Here is a 15818-nt window from a genome sequence, read left to right on the forward strand (position 1 = left end):
ATTCTTCCTGTGCAAAATGTTCAAAGTACAAAACAACATACGTTTGGGAGGGGAAAGATAGTGAGTGGGGATCAGCAGGGAAAACTGGAAGTGCTGAGAGAGAGAGAGACAGAGAGAGAGTGAGAGAGAGAGAGAGACAGTGAAGGAAGGAGAGAGTGAGAGAGACAGAGAGAGTGAAGGAGGGAGAGAGTGAGAGAGAGACAGAGAGAGTGAAGGAGGGAGAGAGAGACAAAGAGAAACAGAGAGACAGAGAGAGAGGGAGGGAGAGAGAGACAGAGAGAGCGAGGGAGGAAGAGAGAGAGAGACAGAACAATAGGAAGCAGAGACTGGTGGATGGAGCGACTCCATCACCTTCACATCTGCAGCTCTGCCCCTTCCCCAGACCAATCAATTCACTTTAAATGAACATCATATTTGTTCTCAAGTCCAATTCCAGGTCCAATTCCAGGCCATTTACAGCTAGACATGCGCACACACACACACACACACACACGCACACACAAATGCAAACACACGTGCGCACACACAAACACACACAGACAGACACACACACACATGCACACACACACACGGGCACACACGCACACATACACACACATGCACACAAACACACACGCGGGCACACACACGCGCACACAGACAGACACACATGGGCACACACACACACACGCACACACATACACACTCACACAGACAAATACACACACACACACACTTTTGACAGTAAGGAAGGAACTGAACTTCAGCCTAAATCTGGTTGCATTTTAAAGGTATTTAGTTTCTACATTATTAAACTAAATATATAAGGAACTTGGAAAAGTTGTGATAAAAAACAGTATCAAAATATCAAATCAACACCAATGTCAAAACTGTGTCTGCTGTCATGTATGTGATTGCATGCTCATACTGAAGGCCATACTGTAAAATTACAATATACTATACAATATATATATATGCAATCACACGCATGAAACTAGCAAACACTGCCGATGTTTTCATTTGTGACACATGTAGTCTAATGTATATCAGATTATCCAGATGTTCCTTATATACTGTATTTGGTGGCTGTGGGCATGCAGAATATTGAAACAAAATGGAGCCTACTGTGACTACTCCAATCCTCACCCCACTCACTTCTAAATTAGGAGAAAGACGCAAAGAAGGATCGACCAATTCAATCTGATTAATCTCTTTGGATGGAACAAATGCACATGGTTCAGGATAGTCCTTTCAGGCGGGTCAAAAACAATCAGACTTTGGGTTAAAAACAGACTTGTTTCAGTGCAAGCTCGCAAACACACATGCTGGCTTCCCGATAATACTCTTCTGGCTTTAGTTGACTTTTTAATAGCGCATTTAAATTACATGTCCTAGCACGCAAAGCAGTCTGGCACACATTAACGATCTCATTCTACTATTATTAACTTTTTTCCTTTTTTTTCTTCTTTTTTCTTTTTTTTCTTTTTTTTTACAAAAATGGATATTCCCTCAAAATGTCCTGGAAGAAATACTGCACAAGCTAGCATTAACTTTGTCATTGTGGCAAACCAATCAAACTATGTGACCATAGTGGTATCGTCTGTAGAAAAAATAAATGAATGGAAATAATGGAATTATTTCTGTTGTTAAAGTTCCGGTTCTTGCAGAGTACTCCGCCCACCCCGTGCCCAAACTCCCCAGCTCCCAGACCCCCCAATACTGGCTCAGCACCTGGTCAGCTACAATTCTTTTTTTTCAAAAGCATTTAAAGAACACACGCGGAGACCCAAACGTCTCCGCCGTGGGTTACGAACTCCTTATTGCGAATTAAGTGTGCTTTTTTTCTATTTTCATCTTCAAAATATCTTTACAAAAAATTAAAACAATGACACATAACACCATGCAGAGAAAACCCTAAAATTAAAAAGAAAATTGGAAAAAAAAGAAAGAAAATAATTAAGAACCGCTGTTTTTCAAACAGGGTCCACACAGATAAAAATCTGCATTGTTCACATACGTATATACATCCACACCCTCGCATCCACACGCACAAATTAAAAGCATATCCAAGCCCCGTCCGAGTCACAGCAAGTCCGATATTGGCTTCTTCTTTTTTTTTTCTTTTTTTTTTCAACAAGGTGGTTTATAATACAGTCTGGCGTTAACTGCGACACTTTTCTCGCTCACGTCATCCCACTTTCCATTGAGGCATTCAAGCTCAATCGCCTTTGGGTCCCAGCATACAAAAGCCGGGCCATCGCTTGCGAGTTTGACAAAAACACGGCCTCATTTCATCCGAGGCGGGTGACGGACAGCATCAAAGGGAAACGTGGCCCGGGCTTTTAGCCCACGCCGGCATCTGCCCCCACCCGTCCGCTCCACTACTGTGGCAAACATTTTTGGGGTACACTTTTGGTTGGGGGCATGAAACCCCACCCCCCGCCCGCACACGCTTCCTCCCTCCCGAGAGCTTCCCGGCGCTGTAGACGGTAGCGCGAGGCGCGCGCACGCCCAGTCAGCGGAACAGGCCCCCCTGACCTCCACGCAGAGGAGCGCGTGCCCTCCGTCGGGGCTGCTCCAGGTACGGCGCCGGCGAATGACGGCCCCTTCAGAGCCCAGCTGGAGGGCCCTCGGGCTCTCCCCTGGAGTGCCCTCCCGCGCCGCGCGCTAAACGGCTAATGGAGAGCGGAGGGCGGGAGCGTCACGTGTGCGGGCGCCTCGTCTTCAGCGCTCGCCTCTCCATGCTCTTTGGACGGACGAGAGGGCCGAGGGGGGGTGTGGGGGGCGGCGGGGGGGGGGGAAGGGGGAGAGGATGAAAAGCACCGCTCTACACGGCCGCGAACTGGAGCCGGGGGGGGGGGGGGGGGGGGGCTGTGTCACCTTAAAAGCGATCTCTTCCGGCTCAGAGAGGGGGCACCGGCAGGTTTCTGGAATTTTCCGTCTCTGACTGTACAGGATGGAGGCGAGGGAGCCGGAGCTGGGGGTAGTATGAGGAAGGGGGAGGGGGGGCGGACCTTGGGGGGAAGGGGGCTAGGGCAGAGGGGCAGGATGTTGGGCTGAACTTAGGTCAGGGTGATGTAGGCCGAAGCCTTCTCCTTCAGCTGCCGCAGACAGAGATGGCAGCTCCAGCTCCCTGCAAGAACAGAAACGCAGAGGCAACTCAGCTTTGTACAAAGCACAAGGCTCATAACTACAACCCACATAACATTCCTACATACGTGTGTATCATTCTTTCATGTTGTGTTGTATAAAAACGGTTTCATAGATACAGTCCATTGTCAGATTAATCTAGAAGGCCAAGTCCTTATCTTTGCTGTATATTTAGCACTGCAAACCATACTCCCTCTTGGGTCTTTCAGCACACTTGTCCTTGGTTATGGAAATTCACTTTGTTGTACATCACTCTGGATAAGAGCATCTGCCAAACCTTAACCTTATCCTTGGGTAGCTTAACTAGAGTTGGGGGTCATTCCCCATTTAAATTCAGGAATGTATTTGTATTTAAATGTATTTAATTTCACATTACATTCATGTACTAATTTAATGTGCTTCGGCTAGCACTTACAACAAACTGCGGACATCATTTACAGTCCAAAGATAAGTCAAAGATAAGTAAGAGTTTTTGGCAGCTTTCTGTATGTAAATAATGTTCATAGCTAGCTAGTCACTAGTAGCTGAAATAGCCAGCTGGCCAGAGTTTCGTTAGCAGATAACGTGTTTAGATACCTTATTACTGCCTAGATACCTAGACAGCAAGCACACAAGTAGTCTAGCCAGTTATCAACCAATATTTAATACTACATTTGAAATGATTTGCACAGGTCTCCAACAGCTAGCTTTTAGCGTAATTGGACCAGTGTCTAATTATGCAAAATAAATCTAGCAACGGTAGCAAACTAGCCGGTGTTACCTCATAAAACTATATTAGTTTAATCGTAAGTTTAATTATTGAATGTTATCCTTTTTCCTTCAAGGAAATGATCAATCGCTTTCATGAAACAATCTAATAGCACTCTTCAATCTAATAGTTCTCTGCAGGCCTGCTACAAAGCTATCCATCATTAGAGAAATGCATTATGGGAAATGCTGAGGCTGCATTCATAAGGTTGATGCAAAGCTACCTCATTTACATGCCCGTTCATGCCACAAGTACCTTACACAGACTCCAATCCATAGCAAACAAAACTAAAAAGCTCCTAAGGAATTGTGGGAATTGTAGTCAAAACACATCACATCAAGGAGGGTGCTACAAGTGAAAAAATCTTGACAACTATCGAGACAACCTATGTTGGAAGAAAAATGAAAATCTCCTTCAGACAGAGGAGGGATCAATAAAAACCAACACTAATCAAATGTTTAAAGTTCCCCTTTAAAAAAAACATACACCCTCCAAAGATCTAAGGACTAGAGGACTAAGGTCAGTTTACTAGAATATTTGACCGATTTGCATTAAACATTTACAGTATACAGTTAACTGAGTTCTACTATAGCAGATTATTGTACCTCAGTCATGTCTAGGCTACAGATAGGCCAGGGGCAGCCTGTAGCCTAGAGGCTTATTTTGGATAAAATAACAAATTATATACTTTTTATTAATGTTATTATAAATATATATTCATTAATTCCCTCATTCCGCAATGCTGACCTTCTGGGGGCTCCGCCATGGGGGGGCTGAGGCAGTACATGTGGTATCCTCTGTCACAATCATCGCAGAACAGCAGCTGATCCTGCAGACAGACACGCGGAGAAAAACGCTCACTTTCACATCCCGAAAAAAAAAGGGAGACGCGTAAAAAAAAAAAAAAAAAAAAAAAACCTCAATGGGACGTGCCTGGTGCTGAATGTGGCTATTGAGCGACCGTGCGTGTGCGAAGACGAGCGCTCGCGTGGGGAGGAACTGGCGGAAGGGGCTCATTCGCCGCGGCGCAGCGTGAGTCCTGGTGTGTGTGGGGAAGAGGCATTATGTGCTCGCGTGCGCTTCGCGACGCGCTTTCCGTGGTTAATAATGAGCCGCGCTTTCGGCTCCTCCAACCGGCGCAAAAATAGCCCGGCTCTATTCAGGCGGCTGCCCGCACACCGTTTTTTTTTTTTTTTTTACAGCTTTTCATTCCAGCTTCTTCCTTGCAGCTGAATTTGGAAGGGGCTGTTGCTGCAAACGTGCTCTACCCGCGCAGGAGGCCAAGAGGGAGCGTGCCAGAAACGTGAGCGGGCGGCCGCCGCTCCTGCAGTCCGCCGGCTGAGGGGCGTATTTCGTGACTGGCTTAAGGACAGCGCAAAAGTCACTGGCCTGTCCCAGAACTAGCTATTGGGTTAAATCCCATCTGTTGCCCCTGATAACCGGAGGACCGGCGGTGGGAAGGAGGTAGAACTAAGTAGTGAAATAAGCTGGCTGTGTTCATGGGTGGAAGAAACTCATGACAGGACCTTTACTCTCTGACCCCTGAACTTTCAGCCTCTGTGGAGGACTGCACCAGGAACAAACTGTAAAAAAATAAAATAATTTGCAGATCAATGGATTCCATGTCAGTTTTCAAACAGCGGAAAGGTAGAAGATGGGGAACAGGTAAATAAGGCGTGGGCGCAGACGTGAGGAGAGGCCTGGTTATATGGGGCTGTGGTACCGGGGGGGGGTTTGGAGATAGTAGAAGCAGGACTGATGGATGAGTGTTGTGGAGGGGGGGGTGTGGCGATAAGGTGTGTGAGGGAGCCAATGGCACGCCGGATAGGGGCTCTGCAGGTGGCCGTGCACCAATGGCGGGGCGGGGCGGGCTCTCACGTCGTTCTCAGACGTGCCGCAGAGGCTGCAGGACTTGCACTCGATGCACTGCCAGCGGTAAGTGCGCACGGCTGCCGTCATGTTCACCGTGAACTGCAGGCAGGACGGGTGGCCTGCAGACACGGGGGGGGGGGGGGGGGGCACGGTCACTCAAAGCAGGAACATACTAAACACAACCACACAATTATTATTATTATTAGTGTTATTATTGTATTATTATTACCGGGAAGCCATTTAAAAAAAATAATTTTCATCTGTTTCTCGGACGAGTTGGTCTAGATAGCAGCAGCAAAATACAATACAAAATTTCCCGTGCAAAAGCAAACACACAACACACTGATATACAGAACAAGCCCAAACGCACATAACCTATTGAAATACAGCCATATAGCCTTGTCCAGGTAGACCGATAACCAAATGGGTACATTAGAGGTGGCTTTATGCTCACTATGAAACACTTCTCAGACCCATAAAAGGTGCATTTCATTTATTAGTGCACTCATTCAGCATTGTCGTCATCATCACCCCTAGTAGCTCCCATTCTGATTTTGCACCTCTGCTTAAGCATCATCACTTCCGTTCCTCCATCATTAGAGTCATCATCATCATTGTTATCTTCATCATTATTCACTACCTTCATCATCACTGCTGTCACTCTACTCATAGTCGTTGTTCTCAAACGTGGTCCTTCCATTTAGGTTTGCCATATAGCACACTGCAGAAATCATACAATAATATAATGATCTTCAGAGGGTAATTCAACCCACATACTATATACACATGATTCCCCCAAGACTACCCTTCAACACTCATTACCTTCATCATCACCATTACCATCATCATCATTTTCACCAGCTTCATCATCATAATCATCACCATCTTCATCATCATCATCATCCTCATAAACATCATCACCATCTTCATTACCTCCATCATCATCACCATCATCATCATCTTCACTATCACCATCATCATCACCAACTTCAACATCACCATCATCATCATCATAATCATCATCATCACCATCTTCATTACCTCCATCATCATCACCACCATCATCATCATCATCATCATCATCATCATCACCAACTTCATTACCTCCATCATCATCACCGTCATCATCATCATCATCATCATCACCATCTTCATTACCTCCATCATCATGAACATCTTCATCATCATCCTCATCATCATCACCACCTTCATTACCGTTATCCTCATCATCATTACATTACATTACATTACATTATTGGCATTTGGCAGACAGGGTTAAGGGCCTTGCTCAAGGGCCCAACGGCTGTGCTACATATTGTGGCTACACCGGGATTAGAACCACCGACCTTGCGTGTCCCAGTCATTTACCTTAACCACTACGCTACAGGCCTCCCCTATGATCATCACCATCACCATCATCATCATCATAACTGTCTTCATACCTATCATCATCCCTAGCTTTAATGAAAGTCCTGATCGGGAATCCGCACCTGACCGCCCGCAGTCCGCACAGGAAATGAGGTCCTCGGGACAGCCGGTCTTCTTGGAGCCCCCCAGGCAGAAGTCACAGTAACCGTTGGGAATGACGGACCCGTCGGGAGCTTTTTTGGCTGAAAGAAAAGCAGAGGTGCATTATGGCACTGTGTATGAGCGTTGTATGTGTGTGTGTGTGCTGCTTACAAACATCAGCTTTGCAGTTAAGTGAGAAAAAAGTGCATCCCAAACGCACACACGAAAAAGGTGGAAAAGTGGAATTTCAGGCCAGAAACACATTACGGAATCTCCTCCAGTGGGCCTTGAAATGGATGTGACACTAGTCTGGGTACTGCAGGAGAGAGAGGGGCAATAAGGAATGCATCCTTGGTATAAAATACAGCTATGACCAGCTTGAAATACCAGCTACCAGCTGTTTCAAAACATAGCTTGAGCTGGTCAAACCTTGGTGAGAATAGAGCTGGTCTAACTGGTCAACCAGCCGTTTCAAAACCTAGCTTGACACTTGTTTTTTTCATCAGGGATGTGTGTGAGACAGAGAAAGGAAAGGACTAAAGCAGAGGAAGAGAAAGGGGGAAAAAAAAGGAAAAGGGAGATCTGAAGCCAGATTGGCGTGTGGTTGGAGATAAAGTGACTCCCAGCTGGATAGGGGAACCCCATCCCCCCCAATATGTTTGTTTTGGAAGAGTGAGCAGGCCCCCGTTGCAGCCTGGGATTTTCCTGCCTGCGTGGAGCCAGGGAAGCGTTGGGGAAGATGGGACCGGGAGCTCCACTGGGAGGCCTTAAGGTCTGTTCAATATTGTCACAGGAGCACGGTAAGCCTGAGGGGAGATGGCAGAACTGCGGCGTTCTGGGACAGACACCTGTGATTCAGGACTCAGCTGTTCATCTATCCTCTGGAGGCTCAGCGGGGAAGTGTTTTAATTTCTTTGACATGCTGTGATACAAGCGTTCCGGATGACAAAGCATGTCGCGGTGAAAATGCATTTCAGACATATTGTTTCTTCGATGTGCTATTGACTGTCCCGTGTAGCGTAGGTTTCAGCATAGTAGAATATGTCCCCTACAGGAAAGGAAATGAATTGTCTCAGGAGGCTTAATTCGTTCACTTCTCATATCTATACTGGAAACTTGGTTAATAGTTATTTGTGTCATAGATATAATACACACGGTTTGCTCCCACAGTCCTACGGCATGCAGGTTACGTTCATTGGAGATTGCCCCTACTGTCAAGGGTGTATTCCTGCCTCTCGTCCAATGCATGCTGGGATAGGCTCCAGCAACCCTAGCCGAATAAGCGGGTTAGATAATGGATGGATGAAATAATAGTCATTGGCTTTGTCAAACTCAAGATTACTCAAGCTAACATTTGGCACAAATGCAAGCACACACATTCGCGCACCTATCCTCTAAACTAATTCACATCCTTGTAATAATAATACAAGTATATTTTATTCATGAAAAATATGCAACTTTTATAATGATTCATTGGGCTCAGCCACAATAACACTTCTCTCTCAAATTACGTGTTTTTTTTCCCCAAAGACTAAATGTAACATCTATTCACACCCCGTTTTCAGTGCTTTGTGTGCCTTTCATCTGCAGGATAGCACTACTGACTCATTTTCTCAAGGTTTCAGGAGATTGGTGAAGATGTACACCGTACAGAATGTTTTCAAGATCCTTCAGATCCTTTCATCTCAATTTGTGGACCATCCTCTTTACTTCAAACCACGCATTTCCAGTCCAGACACAGACATGATCACTGAAGAACCGTAAGCTTGAGGTCAATTAACCATTTCCTGGATGATTTTGAGGCATGCTTGGCATAACTGTCTTGCTGAAAGATTTGTCCATAACTAATGATGAGGCCTCTCGACAGAGAGGTGTGTGGGTACATGCTGATGTTCATGATTTCATGAACAGGAGCCCCACGAACAGTGCATGCAAAACGACCCCCAACAAGCAACACCTTATATCACCAAGTAATGTTCATTTTAATATAAGGGTCTTGGATCGACTCGATTTTAGTGAAAAAGGTGACTGTGACGCAAATAACCACACATTACAACAGTGGTATGGAGAAGAGCATCTCTGAACACAATGCGTCAAACCTCTAAGTGGATAAGCTACAGCAGCAGAAGACCAATAAGTCAAAAGAAAAAGTCTAATAAATACCTAATAAGTGCTCACTGAGTGTAAGTATAGTCTCTGTCTCTCTGTGGCTCTGCATTGCAGTCATGAGCACACATGCTTACGCATGCATGAACACATACACACATACACACAGACACACACGCATACAGTACACCCACACTCACACACACACACGCATGCACGCACACATACAGTACACCCACACACACAGACATACACAGTATACCCACTCACACACACACACATACATACACCCACCCACACACTCACATACACACAAACACACATTCATGCATAAGCACACACACACACACACACACATACACAATGCCGTAGTGTAATCAGTGCTGCTGTCCTGGTGTGTAATTTGGAGCTCTATGGTCCACTCTGTTGTGCTTATTAATCCAGCACTGCCTGGATTGTGGTGGGGGAGGGGAAGGGCGAAGGGGCAGGGGGAGATTGTTTTTTCTCCAGAGGGCAGATATACGTTTAATCCCCGGAGGACATTTTAAAAAATGTCATTCTCTGAAGCTGAGAGCTGCTGCTCAATGTACAGTCATCTTGGAGGACCACAGCCGACACGCTAAACAGTAAACATCCACGATTCATGCCATAAATACACAGGCTTTGCTCAGACAGATAATTAACAGTTTTGGGCTATTCTCAGCCACATACAGTAGATACTAAAGACATGCTGTGTCTAAATATATAGTCGGTGGCAAAACAGCCAAAATAAAGAAAAGTACAATTTAGAAAGCACATAAAAAACATTTCAGTGTTGCGGTAAGCACAAATATATTAAAAGCAGTGTAAAAGCATAATGTTTCATTTCACTTAGAAGGAGATTTTTTTTAAATTAATCTGTATACCTCCTCGGGACATGCTTCAGGTGCTAGCCCATATTTGCTTATGGGTTAGTGGGGGCAATTTCTATCAGCTAATCCTTAAAACGAAAATGATCACTAAATGAAGGTCAACATGCAAAGGCAGGTAATGGCATTTCAATAATATCACAGTGCTGCACAAAGGAGGTACAATATGATCCAGAGAAATGAAGGCTAATGGACCATCAGCTTTGCTGCATCCAATTAAATTAAATTACATTTAAAACAACCACGCAATGTTAATGTAACATGTTCCTCCTTTGGACCACATAACTGAAGTTTATATTTATTTTTTAAATTTAACATTTTCTGCAAAAAATTGTCTCCTGTTTTCTAATATAAATTTGACTTCTTTTCCCATTCAGGGTGAGATGTTTTGTAAAGGCATTTAAATCCCATTTTGAAGAATGTTCTGCTATAGTACATGATTATTTTGCATTTTGCTGATGGTCTTGTTACAATTGCTCCATTATCTGGTAAAAGACACGTTCATAGTCCATACTGCATGATGTGTTGCATGGGTCTGTTGGATGTGTCTGTTTGTCAGCCAATCTGTCGCACACACACACACACGCATGCACGCACACACACACGCACACACACACACACCCACACACACACAAATGGCCCGGATCACATTCTAGTAGGCTGAGCCAAGAATACAGAAAAATGCTGAAAGTCAAGCGCTGGGAAACACAAACAGATTCCTGGTGTTTCACCTGAAGGGGCATGGCTCCATGCTGTCCTTGTCTATACCACAGCTCAGAGGCTGGACTGATGCCTGCCAGATTATGGGAGTGGCTAATACATACCAGCTGACCTGGGAATCACAGCACAGAAAACTAATGGAAATGGTGGAAAAATGCAGAACGTGTTTTTTTGTACGGTAATTTATCTCAGCCCGGTAAGTGTATGCGAAATACATTACTCTCTCTCTCTCTCTCTCTCTCTCCCTCTCTCTCTCCCTCTCTCTCTCTCTCTCTCTCTCTCTCGCTTTCTCTCTTGCACACACAAACATGCATGCATAGGCACGCACACGCATGCATGCACACACGCTCGCACACACACAAATGTGCATGGATACCCACACACACATGCACATATACACATGCAAACGGATACACACAAACGTGCATGCATAGGCACACCCACGCATCAACGCGCACACACACACACGCTTGCATACGCGCACACCCAACCACGCAAAAACGTGCATGTATACCCACACACACACATGCACAGACACACGCGCACACACAAAAGGACACAAACACACGCACACACACAAACGTGCATTCATAGGCACACACACGCATGCACACACACGCACACACACAAACATGCATGTATACCCGCACACACACACACATGCACGCACACACACACACACACACACACACACACAGCTGTATGGCCACAGTACAGTAAATCAGACGCCCATTGGCCTCAGAGGCCAGAGGGAAAGGACATTAATGATTGAGCAGTATGGTGAAACCTGCCAGGGATTTGTCTGTCTGAAGCTAACGGCAGTGTTCTCTTACCCCCCTCCAACCCCCCCCCCCCCCACACTCCCATGACCCTCCCCACACCCTTACAGGGACCCCTCCAGACACTTGACCTTCCAGGGGTAAGAAATGGAGCCACACAGAAAAAGAGAAGAACAGAAGGAGGTACGAGGTCCCGCAGGGTCAGACAGGATACACCCCCCCCCCGTTCCCTCCCGCTCTTCCCCTCCCCCATCCCCCACCCCCCACCGCCATCGAAACACCCCCCCCCCCCCAATTACTGAGAGAATACAGTCAGAAAGCTACACTTCACTGCTTTCAAGTACGTCTTGGGTCCACGGGGAATTTTGGAGACGGCACATTCTGAAACACGCCCTCCCCAGCCCCCCCCGCGAACCCCTCCCTCCCCACCGCTCACACGCCCACACACGACCCCCCCCCCCCCCAGGACCGCGCCCAAACCGGACGCCTTCCTGACTCTCGGCAGCGATGCTCTCGGTTTGGAGTCCTCTCGATCAAACGCGGACGCGGCCACTAAATCAATTGGCGGTAATGCGATAAATAAAGTGGCCCGACCGCGCACGCCGCACACACACCTCACACAATTTACCGCTACACCTGTCGCCACAGACCTCAGGTCAGTCAACACCACAGCCGCTGTGCACCGCGTGACTGACATCCCACCCCCCCTTTCAAAAACAACATTAATAAATAAAGGGCCTTTTCTGAACTAATCAAGTGCCTTTTCTGAAAGCTGAGCAAGTTCCTTCCTCAACATTGGTACCCATGATGCTATGCACGCCTGAAGAAGATGCAGACAGACCACACCACTGTTGCTATGGAGAGAGAGAAAGAATACAAGAATAAAAAAAGAGAGCGCTATATTTTAATCTCTATATTCTTGTCATTACGTTTATTGTTTTTGTTAATATTATGATTGATTATAAGGCTTTGGCAATATGTATTGCGAAATATGTCATGCCAATAACGCATTTTGAAATTTAAATAGAGAGAGCAATAACGCGAAGGAGAGAGAGAGAGAGAGAGAGAGACAGAACAATAGACTGGTTGGTAAATGTGGAGGTGCCTGGCAGTGTGTCATGGCGTTAAAGTGTAAAAACACGCTCTCAGCTCCCGCACCCAGCTGCTTAATGAAGGTACGGGAAGCTTGGCGCAAAAACACCTCTGTTCAGAGCACGCGTCTTCGCACAATACCCTCAGAAGCCTGAACACGCCCCCTCTCCTAAACCTGACAAATAGGGTGCCTGCCTGTAATATTGCAGGCGCTGTCTGTCCATAGGCACAGAAACACACGCAGACTGACAGGCAGACAGACAGACAGACAGACAGACAGACAGACAGAGACAGACAGACATATTGCGCAACACAGACACATACTGTGCAACACACAATCAGACAGAAAAGGCTGAAGCTTTAAAGATTGAAGAGGTGAAAGATTTTCTGCCTCTCTCTGCCGCACGATTCAATTCAATAATGCTTCATTGGCATGACAGTATATGAACAATATTGACAAAGCAATTCACAATGAAACAATAAGCTATATAATTAATACAGTGGAATAAAATAAATAATATATTTCTATCTCCCTCTGTCTCTCAGCAAGTCTCTCTCTCTCTCTCTCTCTCTCACACACACACTCAGTCCTTCACACACAACATACATCGAAGAAGATCAAAAGGACTCCACCTTATAGAAAACACAAAACAGATAGCAACGTCTGGTTCTCTCCCATGCCATTAAATAAAGTTCACATGCGCCTGTGCAACGTTAGCCTGCTTTTCGGGATGCGTCCCAGGCCCCGCCCTCCCCAGGCCACCAACAACCCCCCTGTCCCCCTGGTCAGTCCGACCCCTGGTCACCCTGTCCTCCTGGTCACCCCCATCCCCCTGCTCACCCTGTCCTCCTGGTCACCCCCATCCCCCTGGTCATCCTGTCCTCCTGGTCACCCCCATCCCCCTGCTCACCCTGTCCTCCTGGTCACCCCCATCCCCCTGCTCACCCTGTCCTCCTGGTCACCCTGTCCCCCCATCACCCTCATTACATTACACTACATTACATTACATTACATTAATGGCATTTGGCAGACACTCTCATCCAGAGCGAATTACAGTTGATTAGACTAAGCAGGAGACAATCCTCCCCTGGAGCAATGCAGGGTTAAGGGCCTTGCTCAAGGGCCCAGCAGCTGTGCGGATCTTATTGTGGCTACACCGGGGATCACACCACCGACCTTGCAGGTCCCGGTCATGTACCTTAACCACTACGCAACTACCCTCATCCCCTTGGCCACCCCGTCCGTCCCGGCTGCCCTTAAACAGGACGCAGAACAGGACTCGATCTATGTCTGCGATGGCTCGGTGCTGGCCTGCACACCAGCGTGCCGTGTTTGAGGAACAAACATTCCAGCAACAGCCTCAGGTCCTGCTCACACACCTATTACCCAGAGGCACACGCGGACAAACACACTGTACGTCCGAACGGCCTTAAAGCATGTGAGCGGCATACTGTCGGAAGCGTCCGGAAATAAATGTATTCCATCTCTGCTGGCGAATGCGTAGGTACACAAATACACAATAAACATGTGTGTTGCTTCCTCGTGTGACTTAAAAATCCAATTTATGTAGTCCCAACCCCAACCCCAACCCCAACCCCCCTCTTCCAAACGCTCATCACCAAGTTGCAATTATTTCCTTTGTTTGGCCTGCTCGGTCCTTACGTATTTCACTGTCCGCTTTAAGTAGGAAACAGCATCGCTGACATGCAGTGGAGGTCATTAAAAAGACATTACAGTAATGTGCGTGTTTGTGTCTGAGTTTCAGAGAGGCACGGCTTGCATCCTATGCTTGGGGTAGAGGTGGGGTGGGGGCAGGGGTGCTTGAGATCCAGAGACTGCGAAAATTACATCCAGGAGCCAATCCTAGCAAGTCTCCCCGTCTGCTTTTTTAATACAGGATATCAAAGAACGAAGGGCTGAAATATTATTTGGTTGGCCCTCTCACTGTCTGGGGTAATTTAAATGGTAAATCATAAAGAGAATTTTTAAGTCTCACTCTCTCCTTTCCCTAGCCTTTAATAAACCCTTGGCACATGCACGTACGCGCACACACACACACACTTGCACACAGGCATGCGTGCACGCACACACACACGCACACATGCACGTACACACGCACATGCATGCACACACACATGCACGCACGCATGTACGCACACACACACACACGTGCACGCACACACATACATGCATGCATGCTCACACACTCTCATATGTACACGTATACACACACACGTACATACACAGACACACACACATACACCACACCCCCACACATATGCACACTCCCACCCACTATCACCCCCACCCCCCCGCCTCCCCTCCTCACCAATGCCAAACTCCACTTCCCCATGCCTGTTCAATGTACATAACAACATATTCTTTAGGAAGGAGCTCTCTGGTCACCATGACAACGGCATTGCTAGGCAACAGCCATTTCTCTTCCTGCTTTGTTGCTGAACGGTGGCGGGTAGAGGCAGCGACTTCACACGCCTGTCAGAGGCCTAGTTCTGGAGCCGACCAGCTCTGGGGGGGGGGGGGGGGGCGAGGGGAAATTTACAATGTGGGGGTGTCACAAGAGAAAAAGCCAGGGGGGGGAGGGCGGGGGGTTCCTATAAATATCCACAAGCTCCACTTTTTCCAACTGAAAGTCCCTGTCCAAAAAACCCCATAATGGTCTGCTGGTACCCAGAAGTGAACTAGTGCAAAATATTTTCATTAGAAAATATTATTTTATATCGGGTCTGGGCTCTCTTTGAATATAGTGACTGTAACACAAACACAAAGTAATTTCTGTTTATTACATTACTTTATATTACATTGATATTGCAGATTCTCTTATCCAGAGAAGATGCAATAGAAAAGAACCTGATTGCATCCAACAGTCATGTGTGAATCTTTATCTTACCAGCATCTACGTGAAACATCATTAAATTACTACATGTAAGTGAAAT

General features: G+C 46.5%; 1 protein-coding gene across 1 annotated transcript in view; it reads right to left on the bottom strand.

Moving 5' to 3' along the window:
• Positions 1 to 2982: 2982 nt before the first annotated feature.
• The window catches only part of dpf1 (double PHD fingers 1), a 40839-nt gene continuing 28003 nt past the window's right edge, over positions 2983 to 15818 (bottom strand). The window contains exons 9-12 of the mRNA XM_061217857.1: positions 7240 to 7359; positions 5756 to 5868; positions 4625 to 4706; positions 2983 to 3112 (exon numbers count right to left, since the gene is read on the bottom strand). Coding sequence (XP_061073841.1) covers positions 3042 to 3112; positions 4625 to 4706; positions 5756 to 5868; positions 7240 to 7359 — 386 coding nt within the window. The 3' untranslated portion in view covers positions 2983 to 3041. The remainder of the gene's footprint in view (positions 3113 to 4624; positions 4707 to 5755; positions 5869 to 7239; positions 7360 to 15818) is intronic.

The sequence above is a fragment of the Conger conger genome, chromosome 13, assembly GCF_963514075.1.
Source record: "Conger conger chromosome 13, fConCon1.1, whole genome shotgun sequence".
NCBI classification, from domain to species: Eukaryota; Metazoa; Chordata; class Actinopteri; order Anguilliformes; family Congridae; genus Conger; species Conger conger.